This window comes from Oncorhynchus kisutch, linkage group LG16 (genome assembly GCF_002021735.2).
Source record: "Oncorhynchus kisutch isolate 150728-3 linkage group LG16, Okis_V2, whole genome shotgun sequence".
NCBI classification, from domain to species: Eukaryota; Metazoa; Chordata; class Actinopteri; order Salmoniformes; family Salmonidae; genus Oncorhynchus; species Oncorhynchus kisutch.
Window position 1 is genome coordinate 49,696,665 of NC_034189.2, and position 27,166 is coordinate 49,723,830.

The window sequence follows — 27,166 nt, forward strand, 5'->3', positions numbered from 1 at the left end:
TCATGTGTCATTATAAGACATCATTGCACAATGTCAATCACTAAACAGACTGTCACTCACAAACAGAAGACAACTGCATTAGAACCAATTTCTTTTTAAATGGATCAACTTAAAACATGTTTTGTCGTGCTGTGTATATTTATTAAAAAGAACACCTAATTGACGAATCATTTACCTATAGAAATCAGGACATTACAATCACACATTGAATTTAAGAAAGGCCTTTTTCAAATGTTAAGATCAAACAGTTTTTTTAAACTAATAGAAACATCACCATGTGATGACATTTGTAAATATCTACCGGTACACTACCGGTCAAAAGTTAAAACGCCTACTCATCCAAGGGTTTTTCTTTATTTTTACTATTTTCTAAATTGTAGAATAATAGTGAAGACTCAAAACTATGAAATAACACATATGGAATCATGTAGTAACCAAAAAAAAGTGTTAAACAAATCTAAATATATTTTACATTTGAGTTTCTTTAAAGTAGCCACCCTTTGCGTGAATCAGGCCTTCATGGTCGATTCGCTGCAAAGAAAACACTACTAAAGGACACCAATAATGAGAAACACGAGCAATGGACATTAGCCAAGTAGAAATCTTTCCTTCGGTCTGATGAGCCCAAATGTAAGATTTTTGGTTCCAACCGCCGTGTCTTTGTGAGATGCAGAGTAGGTGAAGGGTTGATCTCCGCATGTGTGGTTCCCACCGAGAAGCATGGAGGAGGTGGTGTGATGGTGCTTTGCATGTGATACTGTTGGTGATTTTAGAATTCAAGGCACATTTAACCAGCATGGCTAGCACAGCGATACGCCATCCCATCTGGTTTGAGCTTAGTGGGACTATCATTTGTTTTTCAACAGGACAATGACCCAACACACCTCCAGGCTGTGTAAGGGCTATTTGACCAAGAAGGAGTGTGATGGAGATCTGCATTAGATGACCTGGCCTCCACAAATCACCCAACAACCCAATTGAGATGGTTTGGGATGAGTTGGACCGCAGAGCGAAGGAAAAGCAGCCAACAAGTGCTCAGTATATGTGGGAACTCCTTCAAGACGGTTGTAAAAGCCTTCCAGGTGAAGCTGGTTGAGAGAATGCCAAGTGTGTGCAAAGCTGTCATCAAGGCAATGGGTAGCTCCTTTGATGAATCTCTTTAACACTTTTTTGGTTACTACATGATTCCATATATGTTATTCATAGGTTTGAAATACAATGTAGAAAATAGTAAATAAATAAACCCTTGAATGAGTAGGTGTCCAAACTTTTGACTGGTACTGTACATATTACCTCGAATAACGTGTACCCCCGCAAATTGACATGGTACCGAAACAACCCGTATATAGCCTTGTTATTTTATAGTGTTATAGATTCTTTTTTTACTTTGGTTTATTTAGTAAATATTTTCTTAACTCTTATTTTTCTTATAACTGCCTTGTTGGTTAAGGGCTTGTAAGTAAGCATTTCACGGTTGGATTTGGCGCACGTGACAAATAAAATGAGATTTCATTGTTATTAGACAGTAGTTGCCACATTCTTCTTCTTACTAAGTATTGTTCGTTTGTTAGTTGTTTTCATCTGGACACTCTTGAAAACAGGATGGTGCATCTCAAGAGATTTCATCCTGAAAAATGTCTAATAAAACATAAACGTGTGCCCAGCTTTGCTCATGATAGCATTTAGCCTATCCAGCTTACCATTGAGAACTTGGAGAAGTCCTTCCTAATTTAAGACCAATCACGTCTCTTTCCTCCCTCAGTCTCACCTCATCGTAAAGCTTGATGTCCATTCTGCACGGGTCAGATGACCATAGATGGACAGAGCTGACACAGCTGATTGGCTGGGTCTCCTGAACAGTGACCCGCCCACTGCAGGGTCCCCCGTTCTCATTGGCTGATGGGTGGGGCAAGCTCTTGCTCCATTGGTGGTCTTCGTTGAGCAGGTACAGGGTTTCCCGGGTGGCCAGCACTGTCAGAGGGGTCACACGGTCTTCTGGCAGAGAGAACAAATAGAAAATATGCATTTGGATAAATGTTTAAACCGCCTCCCCCCCCCTGTACAGATTATAATCATATACTTGCATCTAAATAGTTTGGCTTGTATTGTATTTATCTAACCGGGGGCCTTATAGCACGTCTCAAAGTGTTTTACCGTCTGGTTAACAGACACGGGGAGAGCCATATCAGTGGGATGTCGGTACTGTGGTGAGATAAGACAAAGAGCTCTCATCTCCCAGGCACTCCCACTGGGAAACAGCTGCCTCTCTCGCTCTCTCCCTCTCTCCATCTCCTCCTCTCGGTGTTGATCTACTCCAATAAACCAAGAAGGAACTGTCCAGCTTTGATCAGTCGACAATCAATCACCAGGGATATAGGGTGATAAATAAGTCCTGCAACACTGGAGTCCTGCAACACTGGATCTGACTCAACTTTATTTTTATATTTCACCAGGTAGGCCAGTTGAGAACAAGTTGTCATTTACAACTGCGATCTGGCCAAGATAAAGCAAAGCAGTGCAACAAAAAACAACACAGAGTTACACATGGGATAAACAATCGTACAGTCAATAACACAATAGAAAAATCTGTATACAGTGTGTGCAAATGAAGTAAGGAGGTAAGGCAATAAATAGGCCAATAGTGGCGAAGTAATGTTTAAACCCAGTTTAAAACCCGTCTACTCCTCCATCCTCCTGATGTTTAAACCCAGTTTAAAACCCTTCTATTCCTCTAACCTCCTGGTATTTAAACCCAGTTTAAAACGAATCCTCCATCCTTCTGATGTTTAAACCCAGTTTAAAACTCATCAGCAGAGGCAGGTCAGTGCATGTTACAATTACAGTAGTTAACATTCTTTTCACCTGCACAGCCCATAGCCTGCAGCCATGCTTGGCTACGGATGCAAAGTCTGCAGCCACAGGCTGGGAGAGACACACAGATACACAGAGAAACATTAAATATAAAACAAAAATATAAACGCAAAATGAAAACAAATTCAACGATTTTACTGAGTTACAGTTCATAGAAGGGAATCAGTCAATTAATATAAATTCATTAGGCCCTAATCTATGGATTTCACATGACTGAGCAAGGCAAGGGCGCAGCCAAGTGTAGGCCTGGGAGGGCATAGGCCCACCCACTGGGGAGCCAGGCCCACCCACTGGGGGCTTTATCACAGACATAAATACTCCTCAGTTTCATCAGCTGTACAGGTGGCTGGTTTCAGACGATCCACAGGTGAAGAAGCCAGATGTGGAGGTCCTGGTGTAGCATGGTTACACGTGGTCTGCGGTTGTGAGGCTGGTTAGACGTACTGCCAAATTCTCTAAAATGACGTTGGAGGCGGTTTATGGTGCAAAAATGAACACTAAATTCTACTGCAACAGCTCTGGTGGACATTCCTGCAGCCAGCATGCCAATTGCACGCTCCCTCAAAACATGAGACATCTGTGGCACATTTTTAAAAGTGGCCCTTAATTGTCCCCAGCACAAGTTGCACATGTGTAATGAGCATGCTACTTCTTAGGGCTAGGCGTCCCGCTAGTTGGACAACTTCCGGTGAAACTGGAGGGCGCGTAATTCAAATAAATATATCATACAAATGATGGATATTAAACATTTAGGTACATACAAGTGTCTTATATTGGTTGAAAGCTTAAATTCTTGTTAACCTAACTGCACAGTCCAATTTAGGAAACCGATTTTAGCAGGTGCGTCTCATCTTCATGGCGCCCGCAAACACGAATTTCCAAGACCGTGTCCCTGTCCTAAAACTGATATTTCTTATTCAATTTGGAAGTTACAAGCCTGAAACCTTGAACATAGACTGCTTACACCATGTGGAAGCCATATGAATTGCATCCTGGGAGCTAGACCTGAGTATGCCCTTACACTTGCCATTGTAAGAGCATAGTCTATCAAAAACCAAAATTCTGGTTGGTTTTTCTTTGTATTTTCTCCCACCATATCGATCGTGTTATATTCTCCTACATTATTTTAACAATGATACCAATTATATACATATCCTGGCTTCAGGGCCTGAGCAACAGGCAGTTTACTTTGGGCACGTCATTCAGGCGGAAATTGAGAAAAAAGGGGCCTATCAGGTAGATGGATTATCTTGGCAAATGATAAATGCTCACTAACAGGGATAAGAAATAAGATTTCTGTGCATATGGAAAATGTCTAGGTTCTTTTTTTTCATCTCATGAAACCAACACTTTACATGTTGTGTTAATATTTTTGTTCAGTATATATATATATATATATATATATATACATATACATATACACACACACACCTAATGTACCTTGATGTAGAAAGGACAGGAGGTAGAAGAACTGTAGCTGGCCATCCTCCACATCAGTCTGCATGTCTTCACACACTAGGGGCCTGGGGAGACACAGAGGAAAGGCTTACATAAGAGACAACCAGGTTAATATTCACAACGTCACATTGTACATCAGGCCCATACACCACATCAGTCTGCATGTCTTCACACACTAGGGGCCTGGGGAGACACAGAGGAAAGGCTTACATAAGAGACAACCAGGTTAATATTCACAACGTCACATTGTACATCAGGCCCATACACCACATCAGACTCTGAATCTAAGTGCTTTTGAGACGGGGCAGATCTCAAAAGTGTGGAGATATGAATCAGGAAAAATAGACATATCTGTATCACAGACACATAAAGAAGACTTTGGTCTATGGTTTCAAAATAGCCCCCTGGGTGAGTTTGTTTTCGAAAGTGAGCAGACAGAGGTAATACTAATTCTGTGTAGTATTTTGTGGTTTCTAAGTCTCTTGTTGACTTTAAAGTGACCATGTGTTAATAGTTATTCCAACTATATCCACGATAGTGTGATTATAAAAGCTACACAGAAATGGTAGGCATGATAAACAATTAAACAGTCCTGAGTCATCCTACAGTCTTGTTCAAACAGTGAGTCTGTTCCCTGAGTAGCTGTGGTTTTCAGCTACACAAAAAAAAAGGGCAGTATAATAACTAACTGAGCCATGAATTATCTCAGTGAATGTACAGCGTGTTCCATCATTACCACAGAAACAAGGGAAGGGTGGATGGTAAATCCAAATACTAAAAATGGTTTCCTTTCCCATCTGCTCGTCCTCACTTTCCAGTCCTTTCAGGTGAGAAAGGATACAAGAAAATCATAGGGGAGGAAGCCACTTCACAGTATTGGGATAAACCCTCTAAGGACCAAGATCATAGGGGAGGAAGCCACTTCACGGTATTGGGATGAAGCCCCTAAGGACATGGCCCTGCAGGATCAGCTCTCTAGTTAAAAGGTAATGCATCGTTAGCGCTTTCTTAGCATCTTGAGGCCAACACATGTAAGACATTAGTTTGTGGTTTAGCCACTAATTTAGAGCCCAATTTCAACAATGTGGAGGTTTAGTAACACCAGACAGAAGTAACCACAGCCTTGTCAGTGTCATAGTGGGGGTAAGAGACAGATGGGCCTATGGCTTGGCTCAATACCATTGAGTGGAGATGGTGAGGATATGACAACATATACAGGGCACATGCAAGTCATTCATGGCAATTATAACATAAATCTGGGCAGTTCGTACCAGAGATGATGCTGTGGGTTGAGCCTGGTGGTGGAGATAGACTTAAGCTTGCTGTCTGACTTGGTAGCCAACTCACGCACCACTCCTGAGGGAGAGAGAGAGTGGAGGAAGGGGAAAAAGAATAGGAGATACGAATTAAGTTTAGTGATGCGTCCCTATCAATGGTTCTCTCAACTCGATTTAAAGTGATACTTTGAGATTTTAGTAATGAAGTCAGATGAACTCGTGGATACAATTTTTTATGTCTCTGCGTGCAGTTTGAAGGAAGTTGCTAACTAGCATTAGCACAATGACTTGAAGTAGCATGCTAGCAGATATCCATAGACTTCCAGTCATTGCGCTAACATTACTTAGCATATGCTCGTGAAACTAACTTCCTTCATACTGGACACAGAGACATAAAAATGTTATAGACAAGTTCATCTGACTCTGGAGAAGTTGCCAAAAATCCAAAGTATCCCTTTAAATAGAGTTAATTCATGTTTTATGGTTTTTCCATGCAGTGTATTGGAACATCAGCACAATTAATTTCAATGAACTGGGACGATAAATATGTTGATTGAAAGTAAAATCAGAGCTTACACAGACAGGACACCTCACTTCGAATTCTACACTGTATGTAACCGTATGTAACCTACTGGAAATCACACAGGATACAGGCTGGGTTTACACCTGCAGCCCAATTCTGATCTTTATTTTCACTAATTGGTATTTTGACCAATCGGATCAGCTCTGAAAATGATCTGCTGTGATTGGTCAAAAGAACAATTGTGCAGCCATCTTCATCGACCTGGCCAAGGCTTTTGACTCTGTCAATCACCGTATTCTTATCGGCAGACTCAACAGCCTTGGTTTCTCTAATGACTGCCTCGCCTGGTTCACTAACTACTTCTCAGATAGAGTTCAGTGTGTCAAATCTGAGGGCCTGTTGTCCGGACCTCTGGCAGTCTCTATGGGGGTGCCACAGGGTTCAACTCTGGGGCTGACTATTTTCTCTGTATATATCAATGATGTCGCTCTTGCTGCGGGTGATTATTTGATCCCCCTCTACGCAGACAACACCATTCTGAATACTTCTGGCCCTTCTTCGGACCCTCCAGACGAGCTCCAACGCCATACAACACTCCTTCCGTGGCCTCCAACTGCTCTTAAATACTAGTAAAACGAAATGCATGCTCTTCAACCGATCGCTGCCCACACCCGCCTGCCCGATTAGCATCACTACTCTGACTTAGAATATGTGGACAACTACAAATACCTAGGTGTCTGGTTAGACTGTAAACTCTCCTTCCAGACTCACATTAAGTATCTCCAATCTAAAGTTAAATCTGGAATCGGCTTCCTATTTCGCAACAAAGCATCCTTCACTCATGCTGCCAAACATACCTTTGTAAAACTGACCATCCTACCGATCATCGGCTTCGGCGATGTCATTTACAAAGTATCCTCCAACACTCTACTCAGCAAACTGGATGCAGTCTATCACAGTGTCATCTGTTTTGTCACCAATGCCCCATATACTACCCTCCACTGCAACCTGTATGCTCTCGTTGGCTAGTCCTCGTTACATATTTGTCGACAAACCAAATGGCTCCTGGTCATCTATAAGTCTTTGCTAGGTAAAGCTCCGCCTTATCTCAGCTCACTGGTAGCACATGCTCCAGCAGGTATATTTCACTGGTCATCCCCAAAGCCAACACCTACTTTGGCTACCTTTCCTTCCAGTTCTCTGGTACCAATGACTGGAGCAAATTGCAATAATCACTAAAGGTGAAGATCTCTGTATCTCTGTCACTAATTTTAAGTGTCAACTGTCAGAGCAGCTTACCGATCTCTGCAGCTGAACACAGCCCATCTGTAAATAGCCCATCCAACCAACTACCTACCTCATCCCCATATTTGTTTGTTTTTCTGCTCTTTTGCACACCAGTATTTCTACTTGCACATCCTCATCTGCACATATATCACTCCAGTGTAAATTGCTAAATTGTAATTACTTTGCACCTATGGCCTATTTATTGCCTTACCACCTTAATTTGCACACACTGTATAGATTTTTCTATTGCGTAATTGACTGTACGTTTGTTTATCCCATGTGTAACTCTGCGTTGTTTTTGTCACACTGCTTTGCTTTATCTTGGCCAGGTCGCAGTTGTAAATGAGAACTTGTTCTCAACTGGCCTACCTGGTTAAATAAAGGTGAAATATAAATAAATAAATACAATTTAAATGAAAGAGATCAGAATTGGGCTGCCTGTGTAAACACAGCCAGAGAGTAAGAGAGTCACACCCAAGCAGATCGGATGAGGACTAGGGACAATTCGGGTTGCAAAGGGAGGATATCTTACTGGAAACTTGTAAAGAATGTTGGTATCTTTCAATGATTTTATGTACTCTATCACAATACATCTAGTGGTCCTTTTGGGTACTTCAGATTTGACAGGTGTCTAATCATCACTGGCCCTCTGTGTGGCCTTGTCACATGTAAAATATATGAACTCATTTAATAAGATGATTTTCACAAAAATAATTGAATGACAAAGCTGAAAACATTATCTTAAATATAACCATAAACTTAGTGAATACCACTGTTTAATATGAGGATTTCAGCATGAAATATATTTTACAGTGGGGCCAAAAAGTATTTAGTCAGCCACCAATTGTGCAAGTTCTCCCACTTAAAAAGATGAGGCCTGTAATTTTCATCATAGGTACACTTCAACTATGACAGACAAAATGAGAAAAAATGTATGAATTTATTTGCAAATTATGGTGGAAAATAAGTATTTGGTCATCTACAAACAAGCAAGATTTCTGGCTCCACAGAACTGTAAATACTTCTTTAAGAGGCTCCTCTGTCCTCCACTCGTTACCTGTATTAATGGCACCTGTTTGAACTTGTTATCAGTATAAAAAGACACCTGTCCACAACCTCAAACAGTCTCACTCCAAACTCCACTATGGCCAAGACCAAAGAACTGTCAAAGGACACCAGAAACAAAATTGTAGACCTGCACCAGGCTGGGAAGACTGAATCTGCAATAGGGAAGCAGCTTGGTTTGAAGAAATCAACTGTGGGAGCAATTATTAGGAAATGGAAGACATACAAGACCACTGATAATCTCCCTCGATCTGGGGCTCCACGCAAGATCTCACCCCGTGGGGTCAAAATGATCACAAGAACGGTGAGCAAAAATCCCAGAACCACACGGGGGGACCTAATGAATGACCTGCAGAGAACTGGGACCAAAGTAACAAAGCCTACCATCAGTAACACACTACGCCGCCAGGGACTCAAATTCTGCAGTGCCAGACGTGTCCCCCTGCTTAAGCCAGTACATGTCCAGGCCCATCTGAAGTTTGCTAGAGAGCATTTGGATGATCCAGAAGAAGATTGGGAGAATGTCATATGGTCAGATGAAACCAAAATATAACTTTTTGGTAAAAACTCAATTTGTTATGTTTGGAGGACAAAGAATGCTGAGTTGCATCCAAAAAACACCATACCTACTGTGAAGCATGGGGGTGGAAACATCATGCTTTGGGGCTGTTTTTTTCTGCAAAGGGACCAGGACGACTGATCCATGTAAAGGAAAGAATGAATGGGGCCATGTATCGTGAGATTTTGAGTGAAAACCTCCTTCCATCAGCAAGGGCATTGAATATGAAACGTGGCTGGGTCTTTCAGCATGACAATGATCCCAAACACACCGCCCGGGCAACGAAGGAGTGGCTTCGTAAGAAGCATTTCAAGGTCCTGGAGTGGCCTAGCCAGTCTCCAGATCTCAACCCCATAGAAAATCTTTGGAGGGAGTTGAAAGTCTGTGTTGCCCAGCAACAGCACCAAAACATCACTGCTCTAGAGGAGATCTGCATGGAGGAATGGGCCAAAATACCAGCAACAGTGTGTGAAAAACTTGTGAAGACTTACAGAAAACATTTGACCTCTGTCATTGCCAACAAAGGGTATATAACAAAGTATTGAGATAAACTTTTGTTGTTGACCAAATACTTATTTTCCACCATAATTTGCAAATAAATTAATTAAAAATCATACAATGTGATTTTCTGGATTTTTTTCTTCTCATTTTGTCTGTCATAGTTGAAGTGTACCTATGATGAAAATTACAGGCATCTCTCATCTTTTTAAGTGGGAGAACTTGCACAATTGGTGGCTGACTAAATACTTTTTCCCCCACTGTATATATTATTTGACATTTTTTACACACTTATTTGACTATGTATTTGTTGCCAATGTCTCAGCATCAAACTGGTGGCAGCTGTGAAAAAAGTAAATAGTTGGAAGAGCTGTAGAGTTAACTGAAAATAATGGCATTGTTGATTACATGCTTTTTTAATTAATTAGGCTATTCTTTTATATAAAAAATGAATACTATACATGATAAAAATAAAAATGTATTGAAGTATAAATTACCAAGGTTACAATTGATTGCCAAAGATTCTGTTAAATTACCATAATTACTGAAGATTCCAGTAACTTTGGTAAGATACCGGTAGCTTTGCAGCCCTAGGGACAATAGACAGAGCTAATGTTAGACTATTACAGTCTGGTGGGTTAGGACTAGAAAGCTGACAGGTCTCTGATTTCAGATCTAGAATTACATCTCCATGGCAGCAGGTGAAAAACACAGGTTGGAAGAAGGTACAGGAGAACAATGTGCTAGGTCACACTCACAGCGACAAAATACTTCCCTGTGGGGTGGTAGCAATAGGGGAACACAGGGCCACAGGCAAATGCCAAAGTTAAAAAGGTGGAATTGAAAGGGAAGTTGAGTTTAAAAGGGAGACACACTGAAAAGAGTGAAACAACAAATATGAAGAAACACAGAGTAGGAACACCCTGCCCCTATCCATGTCCAAGTTCAACAACAACAGGGACGAGAAATAAAGACATTGCGTGGCCTATTCTGGCTCCCAATGCCTGTATAAGATTCAACCCGGGAGAAACTGATCTGCCACACTAATGTTCCAGACCAGGACGAACATCTAAAGTGAAGCCTACGGGACGAAGCATGGTGCTGGATTAAAAAGGACAACCATTAAAGGGACGGTATTGTTGTCCCTCTTTGAGCTCCCCTTTAACCACTTATCGTCTGGTGGGATCTAGTGAACCAATAGGAGACCACACACACACCTCTATTCAGGACAATATTCAAGGTGAAGCAATGCAGAGATTTAGCCTCTAAACTCAATAACACTAAATTCCTTTTGGAGCAGAGGACAAGGTGGAGCTTGCAGGACAGGACAGGGCAAGTTAGGGCCTATTTTGTTTTATTATCCGAGAGAATAACATCTTATGAGCAACACCAACTTCTGCCATCTTTAAGCTGCACGTGCGGGAGTCAAGAACGTCGCCCTATTTAGTCTAAACATACCCTCCTGACGGTGTACACCGAGTGTACAAAACATTAGGAACACCTGCTCTTTCCATGTCATAGATTGACCAGGTGAATCCAGGAGAAAGCTATGATCCCTTACTGATGTCACTTGTTAAATCCACTTCAAATCAGTGTAGATGAAGGGGAGGAGACAGGTTAAAGAAGGCTTGAGACATGGATTGTGTCTGTGTGCCATTCAGAGGGTGAACGGGCAAGACAAAACATTGAAGAGTCTTTGAACAGAGTATGGTAGTAGGTGCCTGGCAGACTGGTTTGAGTGTGTCAAGAACTGCAACGCTGCAGGGTTTTTCACGCTCAACGGACATCCATTCAACTTGACACAACTCTGGGAAGCATTGAAGTCAAAATGGCCCAGCATCCCTGTGGAACGCTTTCAACACCTTGTAGAATCCATGCCCCGATGAATTGAGGCTGTTCTGAGGGCAAAAGGAGGTGCAACTCACAATTAGGAAGGTGATCCTAATGCTTTGTTCACTCTGTGTATGTATGTGTTGCGTGATTTAGTGGACCACCATCACCATGACGAGAGGATAAACAAGTACAGGGCTCGCTCGCCCATGGCGACAGGCCTGGCTGAAAGAGCATAGAGCTGTAAAAGGAGAGCGGATCTGTGTCGGCGTCTGGGATCTGTCCTGGCGAATAACGTTAGTCTCCCTCCTGCCGGTTCAATCACAGGACCCTCTCCACTAGGTTAACCACTTCCAACCTTCCCAAATACTCTTGCTTATTTTCACAAGGAATAGTTGGACCTTCAGCATCCATCCGGGTGAAACCGAACACTCTCGGCCCTGTCGGAACAGCAGACCACGGGGAAGGGAGAGCGCGGGAGTGGGAGCAGTACGGCCGGGATACGCCGAATCTGAATGGATTTCCAAGGAAAACAGGGCAGAGTTTAGCCTAGGTCTGAGACAGTGGGAAGTGACACTGTGTTGATATTGCAAGGGTATCTGACAGGGTTAAACTTGAGATATGACATCTGCTTATATCATCCATCTCCTTACAAGAGAAGACACTGAGTTTACTATGCAGTTAAAGGGAGTCACCCAAATATCACTCAAGATGCTAATTGCTGCTGTTGATAAGTAAACAAATCATAAAATGGTGATTATGTTGCCTGGTATCCATAGATGAGGTCCGTTTGTAATTTGGGAGCACTACCCCTTAACTTGATAGTTAGTGAAGGAGACAGGAACAGTTTTCCATTACCAGGAATGCAGTGTCTGGATCCAACCCACACAACCAAACCAAAACACTCCTTCCATGACCATTTACGAGCATCGCAAACCTCACCAAACTACTTACCAGACCGACCACATATTTTTACCCACTGTAGGTCTGTACGGGGCAATAAGGGCATTTAAATTAGCAAAAGCCGAGACATTGTTCAGACAAGTCTTTGATTGACATGGTGACCTGTACTGACTCCTCCGGAATATCAAGTTCAGACTTGTCCAGACTTCTTCCTCATTTCAATAAAACATTTTCAAACCCAGTGAGCAGTGGACAGATCTGTCCCTACTAGCTTCTTCCCCTAGTAAAACCACATCCGAGTTTCCTCACAGTCCCAGACCCTTTCCTTCTCCATGTTTGTAGCCCTCACCACTGACCAGGCGTGACCACATCTGTTCTGGGAATGCCAGCCCGTCTGAAAACTGCTTTTGTTATAGTAAAGGTATCCTTTGGTCCTTTCCCTGAGACAAATATTGTGACAGCTGTTATGGGGGCAATATCAGAGCTCTGGACCGAGTTTTCAGGCACATAATAAATAGTTCCAGTTTCATCAAGGGGAGGAAGAGCAGGGCAGACTAGGAGTGAAGGCCGGAGATAAAGGATGGTGCCAAAGCCTCATACCAACGAGTGGAGAGCACTGAGAAGGCACCTAGTTATTTAGCCCCCCCCCCCTGTCTTTCTCCCACCCCCTCTGCCAACTGGACAGGACCAGCCATGTTGTCTGTATGTAGCACATACCTCAGAACCAGGCTCAACTCTCCTGTTCCTCCTCCTCCTTTCTCAGGAACACAACAGTGGATATTTTAAGACGTATAGGAGATGATCCAACTGGCAGGCTATAGCAGAGCCCTGTGACAGCCTCTCTCTATGGGGCCGTTCAGCTTTGCAATACAGAGTCCAAGCCCAGAATTGGACTGGCCTAGCCGGCTATGTGGTCCCAGTGACTGAAAAGCTGGACCCGTCCTCAGTCGTTGAGAGGAAGGAGAAAAATCATCTTTGACATAACCTCAGAAACAATTATTCCAACAGGCCTCACAGTACAAGAAAAAGGACCACCTCTAGGGAACCTAGAGCATAGACTTGGAAGAGAAGAGAACTCTAATGAGGTCTATTATGCTCTAGGATTTACAATGGATCTACACAACAGACTCACTTCGAAAATATGACCCCTTTCGAGGCCAGAAATGAATCTTCGATTCTGGACCCTCACATTCAAAGGCAGAGGGAATTCCGAATAAGAATCTGAGGACATCTGGACCGTACCATCAATTTCAGAGGCTGAGGGAATTACGAATAAAGATCTGAGGACATCTGGACCGTACCATCACTTTCAGAGGCTGAGGGAATTCCAAATAAAAATCTGAGGCCATCTGGACCGTACCAGATTAGCTAAAGAGTTGATCTGGAAAACAGTCAAATAATGACTGGATCTGAGTGATTATTGATACGACTGAATGAAAACATGGAGTCCCCACAGATAAGACAGGACAGACTCCACAGAGCCTTAGCTGAAGACCGTTTGGCCATGGAGCTTCCCCTTGCTACCAAAGGGACTCCATTAAAAGAGTGCTCTAGTGAAGTAGTGAGGAGAAGTTGTGAGAGTCAGAGAGGGGAGTGTTGATCTAATAAAACTCAGCTTTCCTCTCTCTCTCTGCTTCTGGTCTTGCCTTGCTGACAGGCTAGGCAGGGTGTAGTCACTGTGAGCAGAGGAGCATGTGATTAACATACTGAGAGGGACGAGAGAGAGAGAGAGGACGAGAGAGAGAGCGGGAAAGAGAGAGAAAGAAAAGGCGAGACAGATGGAGAGAACGAGACAGAGGGAGAGAGGAAGAGAGGGACATATTGTCCTAAGAGCGAGTACGCTCCACTCTAATATCCCCAGGAGGAAGGCCCTTAATTCATTGGATACAGATGCATGCAACACATGTGCAGTGTGTGTGTGTGTGTGTGGGGCTGCGTCTTGCCTGTGAAGAGGCTGAAGAAGCGTTTGCAACGCACGCTGTCCCGTACTAGCAGGGTGTAGGCCACAGGCCCGTCCTCAAACTCCATGTGGATACTCTGGGAGCCCAGTCCCACCTCCAGGTAACTCAGCTCTGTGATTCCACGGCTCTCCCTCTTCTGCAGCCAATCACAAGGCTGCCCTCTGCCAGGAAGAAAACAATGAAGACGGGAAAGTGTGAAAGAAATATAATTATTATTTTACTTGCATGTATCCCACCTATTACCTTTGTTTCCTTGAGTCTACTCACGTTTAAGGTGTATATGTTTTTGTTTGAGAATTGTTTGTTTCTGCAATTTGTCAGACAGCCACAGACAACCAAGTCACAGATTGCACCTTTAAAAAGGTGAGACTCCGTACCCCTCACACTCCTGGGAGGAAGCGGGGGCAAGCCAACATGCTTTTGATGAGGACAAAAAAAAAGCCATTGATACAGGGCTTACAAAGTCCTTGATATCGTGTCCGAACGTGGAGCCATTGTTATAGGACATGGGAGCAGTGGCTGGGGAGATGTGTAGGGCCACCACAAAGACCAGGGCTGTAATGGGTTTGAAGATGTGGCCCAGAAAGTCTGTTAGTATTGGGATGTGGTGGGATACATAAAGCTGTGGTGATCCTATAGTGTTGGTCTGCTCCCTACCACACCTGTTGCTGCTGTCCCCATAAATGTCATATATAGCTTTATAGAATAAACTGTAGTCTACAGACCAAATGCCTCCACAGACAATACCTTCATGACAGGTACAACCATTTATGTGACCACAGAATAGGTACTTGAATGTTTATTTTTTATTCCAGCCTTCTCTTGTGTGATGCTCTTCAGTGTGACAGGTCAGGTGGTTAACTTACTCCATGTCGGATGTCACTTCCAGGAAGTAGATGCGTTGGTCAGACACCACCAGGAACGAGGGGAACTCCACCGGATCACCAAACTTCACGGTCGACACCTACAACAAAGATAAGATGTACACACGTTAAAGATTCCACAACACTTAACTGCTGCAAATAACTTTCCCTGAGGAAAATGATGACTGCATTCAGAGCTCTTCTTAAACAGACTGTATAAGAACAGATCAGTTCCTGTTTAAAAAACACCTAGAGTAAGGTCTAGCAACAAAGTCACATCAATCTTCATTGAATACTGTGTAGGCCCAAAAATAAAACAGTTGAGCTGTTGAAAGAGAAAGAGAGCCAGAGGGGAGAGAAGCACGAGTGACAAGATAAATAAACATCAGATGAATGAGCATGTTATGAGCTAGATCCTCTGTCTCCTGCTGGGGTTGCTTGTGTCCTCTTGGCTCCCTCTCCTTGTCCAGGTGTCCTGAGCAGTAAACCAATACCCCTCCGCTCCACAGGGCTCCTAGCATGCATTACACATGGAGGAGCTCATCCAAGGTCATGGTGTGGTGGGTGGGGGTAGCGATGAAGAGAGAGGGGGGGGGGGGGGGGGGGGTGCAGGACAGCGAGAGAACAGCTGGGGGCAAAAAAGCAGCCAGGAGCAGATCACAAGAGCTGGAGTCGACCGGTTTTGGCTGGGTTAGCAGTTCATGGAACTTCTGAGCAGAACTGCTGTGACCGGATTCAGCCACGTCACTGAACTGTTAACCGTTGTCAGAACATTGGTTCTGCTAACCTTGAGAAAGGAGTGGAGCTCCTCTTCCTCTTCAAACACCTCCACATCTAGGAAGAGCTTCAGCCGATGGTCCACCGCCTCATAGTCCTCTGAGAGAAGGTCCAACTGGTCTACAGACACATGGGGACAGCAGTTAGGTTATCATAACCAACACACACGGGGACAGCAGCTATCATAACCAACACACACAGGGACAGCAGCTAGGTTATCATAACCAACACACACAGGGACAGCAGCTAGGTTATCATAACCAACACACACAGGGACAGCAGTTAGGTTATCATAACCAACACACACAGGGACAGCAGTTAGGTTATCATAACCAACACACACAGGGACAGCAGTTAGGTTATCATAACCAACACACACAGGGACAGCAGTTAGGTTATCATAACCAACACACACAGGGACAGCAGTTAGGTTATCATAACCAACACACACAGGGACAGCAGTTAGGTTATCATAACCAACACACACAGGGACAGCAGTTAGGTTATCATAACCAACACACACAGGGACAGCAGTTAGGTTATCATAACCAACACACACAGGGACAGCAGTTAGGTTATCATAACCAACACACGGGGAAAGCTGTTAGCTTAGCATAACCGACACAAAAGGAAAAGCAGTTAGCTTAGCATAACCAACACACAGGGAAAGCTGTTAGCTTAGCATAACCGACACACAGGGACAGCAGTTAGGTTATCATAACCAACACACGGGGAAAGCTGTTAGCTTAGCATAACCAACACACAGGGACAGCAGTTAGCTTAGCATAACCAACACACAGGGAAAGCTGTTAGCTTAGCATAACCGACACAAAAGGAAAAGCAGTTAGCTTAGCATAACCAACACACAGGGACAGCAATTAGCTAAGCATAACCGACACAGACACACAGTACTAGTTTACAAACAGTACAGTTAGTATGCAACAACTAACCCAATACAATTTTTGCTATGTATTCTCCCTACTTCCCCTTTTAAACAAATATATTACCTTGGCAGATCACACGAAAAACTGATAAAAGGGATGGGTGTCTCACAATTGAACATATAGATTTAAGCCTCCCTCCCACTAAATCTAAACTGTCTCTAAACTGTAGTTTATGGAGCATTATGCTGTCGCTGTGTAGTAAATCTAACTTGGCATAGGGCTGCTGGTCCATTTAGTGCAAGGTGACACTCATCAACACCAGAGACAATAGATAGTAACTAACTGCCAGGAAACTGGCCTATTGACTTTGTGGCCATCATTCACTAGGCCTCTCTGAATCTGGTCCAATGCTACATATATCACTGAGCGGAAGTGTCTATAGATAAAGCAAGAGTATTCAAATGTTGCATTTACACCTGAGTCTTTCCGCTCTGTTCATCTCAACGTGTCTAACATTCCCTTTTCGATGAGCGATATTCAGATCAATGTGTCCCAAATACATGGAAATCAGATCCGAATAGTTTTTCATCTATATGTAGTAATCTGGTGTTAGACTTAAGGACTTGTTCAACAAAATAGCTGTGACTTCATCCTCTCAGAAGTAGTCTCAAATTAGCTTCAGCTCAGAGGCTTTGGGATGGGTCTCTGCAGTGGCGTATGGATTTTAAACAAGGATTCCATGTTGTCAGTCATTCAGCATCTCTGGCTGCTACAGTATACCACAGAGGGAAATATAAAGGTCTATTATACTGTGTATATACAGCATTTATAACCCCTCTAAGATCACCCTTTCTCCATCTCTCCTCTCCATTGTCTTCTCTGTGGAGGCTAAAGCATTCCTTCCTCTCCCATCAGTTCTAATAGTAACGGTCTTACTAAACCATATGAGACCTTACTGTGAGACCAACAGACAGAGACCCAAGGGGCCAGCCTGGGAGACTGTCACCAATGTCAAATAACCTATGGATTGTTGTGTTATACTCGTTCTTGCAAAATCAAAATATGCATTTCCTCCTTGTCTCCTATCACTAGGGCCCTGTGTTTTGGACGATCACCTCACATGACCTGGATTTTAACCTTTATTTTAAACCTTTTCCAGAAATGTGAATTACACCAAAAATGAAAGCAATTGTCTGAGGATAGTGCTGGACCGACTAACATAAAAAAAAAAAGGGGGCCATTTGATGAAAAATCTTTAAATAAAAAGGTTCAAATCCAGGTCATGTGATCACTTCTATTTCAGGATCATATTCATTTTATGACTTCATCTGATGGCTGATAAAAACCAAAGGTCCCAATCAAACAATGTTATTTTGTTCATGCCTTTCACCATCACAATACACAGATGTTATATCTTAGCAATTACATAGGTTATTGCAGAAGTATTAAAAATGATATATTATGACTACAAAATGTCTATGCAAAGGGAGGACAACTTTCTCCAGAACCCACCAGGACTGGCTTGTTCTGCATGCTGATACTGGGGTCCAGGTGAGGTAGCACTAACAGCATAGCTGTAGCTCCCTGCTATACTTCCTTTACTCTGGCCCTCTGTACTGTAGAAGCTGGCAGGTTGGGACAGGCTCCGGTCACGGCTCTGGTCCTCCCAGGTCTCCCCCAAGGAGAAGGAGCTTCCCTTGGCTGAGAAGAAGGAGGTGGGGTCCTCCATGGAGATGCTGGTCTGGATAGTGTCCTGGGTTGAGGCCTTCATGGCAGGGCTGCCGAAGTGGCTGGCCCTGGCAGAGGAAGGATCTTCCATGGTGGGGTCCTAAAAACAGAGGGAGGGGGAATATGGGAGATTTATTGACACTACGGCGGGGCCTGAAACCTTATTGGGAATACTTGGTATAGGGTAATCAAACTGGGGTACGCACAATGCCGTCAGGGGTACTCCAAATAAAAATGTGATTCACATTTTAAAATACATTTTCAAACAGTCCATTTAGATTTTTCAACGGGGCTATACATTTGGGCAAGTTTTGAAACAATTACTGCTTCGCAAACAAGCCAATGAATTATATGCGTTACAGCTGGATGAGTCAACAGAAGTGGCGGGCCTGGCACAGCTCCTCCGACCTGTTACGTTTATGGGGGGTCAATTAAGGAAGACGTCCTCTTCTGGAAACCAGGACAACAGGATAAGATATTTTTTTAAGTACTGGACAGCTTTGTGACATCAAATGGACTTTGGTGGTCAAGATGTGTTGGTATCTGTACTGATGGCGCAAAAGCCATGACAGGGAGACATAGTGGAGTGGTAATGCGCATGCAAGCAGTTGCTTCCGATGCTACTTGGGTACACTGTAGCTTCCGATGCTACTTGGGTACACTGCAGCATCCACCGAGAGGCTCTTGCTGCCAAGGGAATGCCTGACAGCTTGAAAGACACTTTGGACACTACAGTGACACTACACCTTTGGACACTAGACCTTTGTTAAAGCAAGGCCCCCGAACTCTCGTGTATTTTCTGCATTATGCAATGATATGGGCAATGACCTTGTACCGCTTCTACAACATACAGAAGTGTGCTGGTTATCAAGGGGAAAAGTATTGACACAGTTTTTTTTATTGAGAGACGAGCTTAAAGTTCTTTACTGACCATCATTTTCACTTGTCTGACTGCTTGCATGATGACGAGTTTCTCACACGACTGGCCTACCTAGGGGATGTTTTTTCTTGCCTGAATCTGGGATTACAGGGACTCTCCACAACTATATTCAATGTGCGGGACAGAATTGTGGCTATGATTAAGAAGTTGGAGCTCTTCTCTGTCTGCATTAACAAGGACAACACACAGGTCTTTCCATCATTGTATGATTTTTTTGTGTGCAAATGAACTCAAGCTTACGGACAATGTCAAATTTGATACAGGGAAGCACCTAAGTGAGTTGGGTGCGCAATTATGCAGGAACTTTCCCGAAAAGGACGACACAAACAACTGGATTCATTATCCCTTTCATGCCCTGCCTCCAGTCCACTTACCGATTTCTGAACAAGAGAGCATCGTCAAAATTGCAACAAGCGGTTCTGTGAAAATGTCATTTTAATCAGAAGTTAATTCCAGATTTCTGGATTGGGCTGCGCTCAGAGTATCCTGCCTTGGCAAATCGCGCTGTTAAGACACTGATGCCCTTTGCAACGAAGTACCTATGTGAGAGTGGATTCTCAGCCTTCACAAAACATGAAAACAAATATAGGCACAGACTGTGTGGAAAATGATTTAAGACAGACTCTCTTCAATACAACCCAACATAGCAGAGTTGTGTGCATCCTGTCAAGCACACCCTTCTCATTAACCTGTGGCGAGTTCTTCACAATTTTCAATAAACAAATAAAAGGTTTTATGTAAGATGGTTAAATAAAGAGCAAATCATCATCATCATCATCCTGGTCCTATAAGAGCTCTTTTCACTTCCCACGAGCCGGGTTGTGACAAAAACTCACTCATTCTTATGTTTTCTAAATGTATCGTATAGCGTGTGTGTGGCAGGCTTACAATGATTGCAAAAAATATATATTTGAGAGTGCGCTGACCCTGGTGCTAGAGGGGGTACGCAGCTGGAGGTTGAATGTTTGAAGTAGTACGGGACTATAAAAAGTTTGGCAACCACTGCCCTAGACTTTAAAAACATGTTCATTATACAACAACATATTTAAATAAGTCTTAGACTATAAAATCTCAAACCTTGTTGCCAGGGTGACTGGGTAGAGGTGTATCTCTGTGGTTGAAGGTAAAGTGTCGGTCAGTCCCTTCTTGGCATGGGGAACCATGGACGGGCGTACTGGTGGAGGGAGCTGATTGGCCAGCCAGCTGGACCACATGATCACTACCACACTCAGGACAGATGACGGTACTTCCTGAAGTAAATTGATAAGTAACAGAAAATGAATACATTGTTTCAAAAAGGTGTTATACTTCAGTGTGAACTCGTACGTATTGGTAAATTAGTGTGTTGTAATGGTTTCATTCTTGTACACAAAAATACTTGTTTTAAAAAGGCAAAATTCTGTCCATAATCTGCTCTTTAAAAACAGAGTTAATGACTAGACACTTCAGCATTCCCTTGGTGTAGATGTCGTACTCAGCATATACAGTGGGGCAAAAAAGTATTTAGTCAGCCACCAATTGTGCAAGTTCTCCCACTTTAAAAGATGAGAGGCCTGTAATTTTCATCATAGGTACACTTCAACTCTGACAGACAAAATTAGAAAAAAAATCCAGAAAATCACATTGTAGGATTTTTAATTACTTTATTTGCAAATTATGGTGGAAAATAAGTATTTGGTCAACAACAAACGTTTATCTCAATACTTTGTTATATACCCTTTGTTGGCAATGACAGAGGTCAAACGTTTTCTGTAAGTCTTCACACACTGTTGCTGGTATTTTGGCCCATTCCTACATGCAGATCTCCTCTAGAGCAGTGATGTTTTGGTGCTGTTGCTGGGCAACAGACTTTCAACTCCCTCCAAAGATTTTCTATGGGGTTGAGATCTGGAGACTGGCTAGGCCTCTCCAGGACCTTGAAATGCTTCTTACGAAGCCACTCCTTCGTTGCCCGGGCGGTGTGTAAAATTACAGGCCTCTCTCATCTTTTTAAGTGGGAGAACTTGCACAATTGGTGGCTGACTAAATACTTTTTTGCCCCACTGTAAAAAGGGATATGACTAACTACATTCCAACTAGAAGTTACAACTGTCAAAAGCCATAGAAATCTGTAGAACAAACTCTCCCTGAGCTCTGGGCATGTCAGAGCATGTAGTCATTTCAGGTCTGGGTTGTTGAGGACCAGGAGAGGAGGGCTAAGCTGATACCAAGTGCTTCAAGCTATCGGTCTCCGCTAATTATAGTGGTTAGTTAGTCGTCTGTGGGACCAGCAGTCAAGAGTTAAAAGACCAACAGGAATGAAAAGCTACATTTGGGGTGTTTGAGGGATTTGTTCTGGTAAATTAGTACTTTAGAAAGAGAGTTGATTAAAATAGTTGATAGAAGAACCTCACAAGCACCTTCAAAGTTTTCACAGCCGTCTTATAAGGAAAGATGTGGTCGCTTGGACCATAGCCGTTAGGTCTGTTGCCATAGTAACTTCAAGAGGTTTTAGAACGACTTGTTATCGGACCTCCGCCCACATCTGTGTGACGTCTGTCAGGTCAGGAAGATAAGGTGATCCTGCACGCTGCCAGTAGAGCCCTGTCCTTAAGATCAGACCTGGAGATCTCCATCAGAGAGATGGAGATGACTGAACATGAGCAAAATAAAAGGAAACACCAACATGAAGTGTCTGAATATGGCGTTGGGCCACCACGATGTGCAAAAACAGCTTCAATGCTCCTTGGCATAGATTCTACAAGTGTCTGGAACTCTAATAGAGGGATGCGACATCATTCTTCCATGAGACATTCCATCATTTGGTGTTGTTGATGGTGGTAGAAAAACACTGTCTCAGACGCCGGTCCAGAATCTCCGATAAGTGTAGGGATGGGCGACATGGCCTAAAAATCACCTCAATATTTTCAAACTCATGACTGAGTAACAATATATAGCTTAATTTTTTTAATCTATATTCTCAAATTAATATTTTTTTGTACAATTAAAAGGTCAAATACATATTTCAAACAGTCAATCTAATTAATTCAGGGTTAGTGAAATTATACCCATGCTAAATATAAGCCTTCCAAGACCCACTAATCATTTAATTATTTTAGCAAAACCCGAATTTTCTTTGCAATAATCAGTGATCTGGTTTTTCAAGTCTGTCTAGTAAGATGTAATTTTTGATAAAATGTTTACCAGAACTAAGCATAACGCACATTCACTAATAATGACTAACTTCTTGTGGCAGACATTATAGAAAATGAACACAGGTCTCATACAGTGCCTTTGGAAAGTAATTCCGACCCCTCGACTTTTTCCACGTTGTTAAGTTACAGCCTTATTCTAAAACAGGTTGGAATAAAAAACAGAAATATCTTATTAACATAAGTTCAGACCATTTGCTATGAGACTCGATGCATCTTGTTTCTTTCCATTGATCATCATTGAGATGTTTCTACAACTTGGAGTCCACCTGTGGTAAATTCAATTGATATAAGGTCCCACAGCTAACAGTGCATGTCAGAGCAAAAACCAAGCCATGAGGTCGAAGGAATTGTCCGTAGAGCTCCGAGACAGGATTGTGTTAAGGCACAGATCTGGGAAAGGGTACCATAACATTTCTGTTGCATTGAAGGTCCCCAAGAACACAGCGGCCTCCATTTTACTTAAATGGAAGAAGTTTGGAACCACCAAGACTCTTCCTAGAGCTGGCCACCCGGCCAAACTGAGCAATCGGGGGAGAAGGACCTTGGTCAGGAAGTGACCAAGAACCCAATGGTCACTCTGGCAGAGTTCCTCTGTGGAGATGGGAGTACCTTCCAGAAGGACAACCATCTGGAGTTGGCCAAAAGGCACTTAAAGGACTCTCAGACCATGAGAACAATATTCTCTGGTCTGATGAAACCAAGAGTGAACATTTGGCCTGAATGCCAAGCGTCATCTGGAGGAAACCTGGCACCATCCCTATGGGGAAGCATGGTGGTGGCAGCATCATCATGCTGTGGGGATGTTTTTTAGCGGCAGGGACTGGGAAACTAGTCAGGATTGAGGCAAAGATGAATGGAGCAAAAATACAGAGAGATCCTTGATGAAAACCTGCTCCAGAGCATTCATGACCTCAGACTGGGGCAAAGGTTCACCTTCCAACAGGACAATGACCCTAAGCACACAGCCATGACAACACAAGAGTGGCTTCGGGACAAGTCTCTGAATGGTGTGCCAAGCTTGTAGCGTCATACCTAAGACGCGATGCTGTAAATCGCTGCCAAAGGTGCTTCAACAAAGTACTGAGTAAAGGGTCTGAAGACTTACAGTGCCAGTCAAAAGTTTGGACACACCTACTCATTAAAGGATTTGTCTTTATTTTTTACTATTTTCTACATTGTAGAATAATAGTGAAGACATGAAAACTATGAAATAACATAAAATCATGTAGTAACCAAAAAAAGTGTTAAATCGAAATATATTTTACATTTAAGTTTCTTCAAAGTAGCCACCCATTGCCTTGATGACAGCTTTGCACATTATTGGCATTCTCTCAACCAGCTTCATGAGGTAGTCACCTGGAATGCATTTCAATTAACAGGTGTGCCTTGATAAAAGTTCATTTGTGGAATTTCTTTCCTTCTTAATGTTTTTGAGCCAATCAGTTGTGTGACAAGTTAGGGGTGGTATACAGAAGACAGCCCTATTTGGGTAAAGACCAAGTCCACATTATGACAAGAACAGCTCAAATAAGCAAAGAGAAACGACAGTCCATCATTACTTCAAGACATGAAGGTCAGTCTGCGGAACATTTCAAGAATTTGAACGTTTCTTCAAGTGCAGTTGCAAAAACCATAAAGCGCTACGATGAAACTGTCTCTCATGAGGACCAACACAGGAAAGGAAGACCAAGAGTTACCTCTGCTGCAGAGGATAAGTTCATTAGAGTTACCAGCCCCAGAAATGGCAGAAACTCTAATATTAAATATTTGGACTTGTTTAACACTTTTTTGGTTACTACATGATGCCATATGTGTTATTTCATAGTTTTGATGTCTTCATTATTATTCTACAATGTAGAATGTTAAAAATAAAGAAAAAAACTGTTGAATGAGTAGGTGTGTCCAAATGTTTGACTGGTACTGTATGTAAATGTATATATTTTCTTCTTCAATAAATTAGCAAACATTTCCCCCCCCAAAAAACTGTTTTTGCTTTGTCATTATAGGGTATTGCGAGTAGATCGATGAGAAAAAAACAACAACAATTGAATCAATTTTAGAATAAGGCCGTATGGAAAAAAAAAAGTCAAGGATCTGAATACTTTCCAAAGGCACTGTAAACAATCTCTCAAGCACAAGCCCACATGCTTATGAGCAGCCAGCTAATCTTTATATTTAATGTCTAACCAACTTGGATCTAAACTCAGCGAAAAAATAAATGTCCTCTTACTGTCAACTGTGTTTATTTTCAGCAAACTGAGTAAATATTTGTATGAACATAAGATTCAAGAACTGAGACAAACTGAACAAGTTCCGCAGACATGTGACTAACAGAAATGGAATAATGTGTCCCTGAACAGGGGGGTTCAAAATTAAAAGTAATAGTCAGTATCTGGTGTGGCCACCAGCTGCATTGAGTACTGCAATGCATCTCGTCTACATGAACTGCACCAGATTTGCCAGTTCTTGCTGTGAGATGTTACTCCACTCTTCCACCAAGGCACCTGCAAGTTCCCAGATATTTCTGGGGGGGGGCCCTAGCCCTCACCCTCCGATCCAACAGGTCCCAGACGTGCTCAATGGGAGATCCGGGCTCTTCGCTGGCCATGGCAGAACACTGACATTCCTGTCTTGCAGGAAATCAGCCATAATGCTCGTTCTGTGCGTGGTGGCATTATCATGCTGGAGGGTCATGTCAGGATGAGCCTGCAGGAAGGGTACCACGAGGGAGGAGGATATCTTCCCTGTAATGCACAGTGTTGAGATTGCTTGCAATGACGACAAGCTCAGTCCGATGATGCTGTGACAACACCCCAGACCATGACGGACCCTCCACCACCAAATCGATCCCGTTCCAGAGTACAGGCATCGCAGTAACGCTCATTCCTTCGACGATAAAAATGAATCCGACTATCACCCCTGGTGAGACAAAACCGCGACTCGTCAGTGAAGAGCACTTTTTTCCAGTCCTGTCTGGTCCAGCAACAGTGGGTTTGTGCCCATAGGCAACGTTGTTGCTGGTGATGTCTGGTGAGGACCTGCCTTACAACAGGCCTACAAGCCCACTTAGGCGTCTCATAGTACGGACATTGCAATTTATTGCCCGGGCCACATCTGCAGTCCTCATGCCTCCTTGCAGCAAGCCTAAGGCACATTCACACAGATGAGCAGGGACCCTGGGCATCTTTCTTTTGGTGTTTTTCAGAATCAGTAGAAAGGCCTCTTTAGTGTCCTAAGTTTTCATAACTGTGACCTTAATTGCCTACCGTCTGTAGGCTGTTAGTGTCTTAACGACCGTTCCACAGGTGCATGTTCATTCATTGTTTATGGTTCATTGAACAAGCATGAGAAACAGTGTTTAAACCCTTTACAATGAAGATGTGTGAAGTTATTTGGATTTTTACGAATTATCTTTGAAAGACAGGGTCCTGAAAAGGGGACGTTTCTTTTTTTGCTGAGTTTATTTGCTGGCCAATGAGGTAGAACAGTTGAATTGTTATAAAACACCCTTCTGTCCATCTCCAACTGTTTGAACAGCATGCTAGCATGTCCACTTTGTTCAGATGTTGAAATCAAGTGGCCTATCTTATTTGTCAGAATAAGAACGAGCTGCCAATTCCTTATGTAATTGTGCTTTATGCTTATTGCACATTTATAAAACAGACTAGAAAGCTATGAGAACGAGTTGCTAATACCTTGTGTAATTGTGCTTCATGCTTATTGCACATTTATAAAACAGACTAGACAGCTATGAGAACGAGTTGCTAATACCTTGTGTAATTGTGCTTCACGCTTATTGCACATTTATAAAACAGACTAGACAGCTATGAGAACGAGTTGCTAATACCTTGTGTAATTGTGCTTTATGCTTATTGCACATTTATAAAACAGACTAGACAGCATGTATAACGGTCTTTGAATAAAATGCTGCTAGCGGAACATGGTACCAAGCTGACCATTTTCCAGAATCAATGTTCATCAATACTCTTGTTTTAATAGTGTCTGCTTTGCATGCAATTTGAGGAGTTGAGACAGGTTAACTTCTCTATTACAGTAAAATAATGTCTCAATGTGTTTTCGGTTTCCACATAACAGATTCTGTTGGACTAAGCCTCAAAACGCAAATTGCGAGTTGTAACCGCTTATCAGAGGAGGAAGTGATCTCTCATCTTTGTTGATCTCTGGTGTAAATGGGAAGGTGAACACAGCACAGAGGAGCGAAGGAGACAAGACCAAAAATACATGAGAACAAGCAGACATAAACTGTTCAAAAACTCAAATAAAAACTTGATTCTTGCGATACAGGCATTTGAGATGGTCTGTGTGTGTGTGTGTGTGTGTGAGATGGTCTGTGTGTGATGGTCTGTGTGTGTGTGTGTGTGTGTGTGTTGGTCTGTGTGTGTGTGTGTGTGTGTGTGTGATGGTCTGTGTGTGTGTGGGTGTGTGTGTGGTGATGGTCTTGTGGTGTGTGTGTGTGTGTTGTGTGTGTGTGATGGTCTGTGTGTGTGTGTGTGATGGTCTGTGTGTGTGTGTGATGGTCTGTTGTGG

At 42.8% G+C, this 27,166-nt stretch overlaps 1 protein-coding gene across 5 annotated transcripts in view; it reads right to left on the reverse strand.

The window, feature by feature from the left end:
• LOC109882778 (serine/threonine-protein kinase 11-interacting protein) overlaps positions 1-27,166 on the reverse strand; it is a 58,055-nt gene that overhangs the window by 4,644 nt on the left and 26,245 nt on the right. For 3 of the 5 annotated variants that reach the window (XM_031792824.1, XM_031792825.1, XM_031792826.1), the window contains exons 18-25: positions 20,502-20,674; positions 18,269-18,584; positions 15,883-15,992; positions 15,099-15,196; positions 14,215-14,393; positions 5,601-5,685; positions 4,303-4,394; positions 1,769-1,995 (exon numbers count right to left, since the gene is read on the reverse strand). In XM_031792824.1, the coding sequence (XP_031648684.1) occupies positions 1,769-1,995; positions 4,303-4,394; positions 5,601-5,685; positions 14,215-14,393; positions 15,099-15,196; positions 15,883-15,992; positions 18,269-18,584; positions 20,502-20,674 (1,280 nt within the window). The remainder of the gene's footprint in view (positions 1-1,768; positions 1,996-4,302; positions 4,395-5,600; positions 5,686-14,214; positions 14,394-15,098; positions 15,197-15,882; positions 15,993-18,268; positions 18,585-20,501; positions 20,675-27,166) is intronic. The other 2 variants (XM_031792827.1, XM_031792828.1) reach the window with 1 other exon arrangement.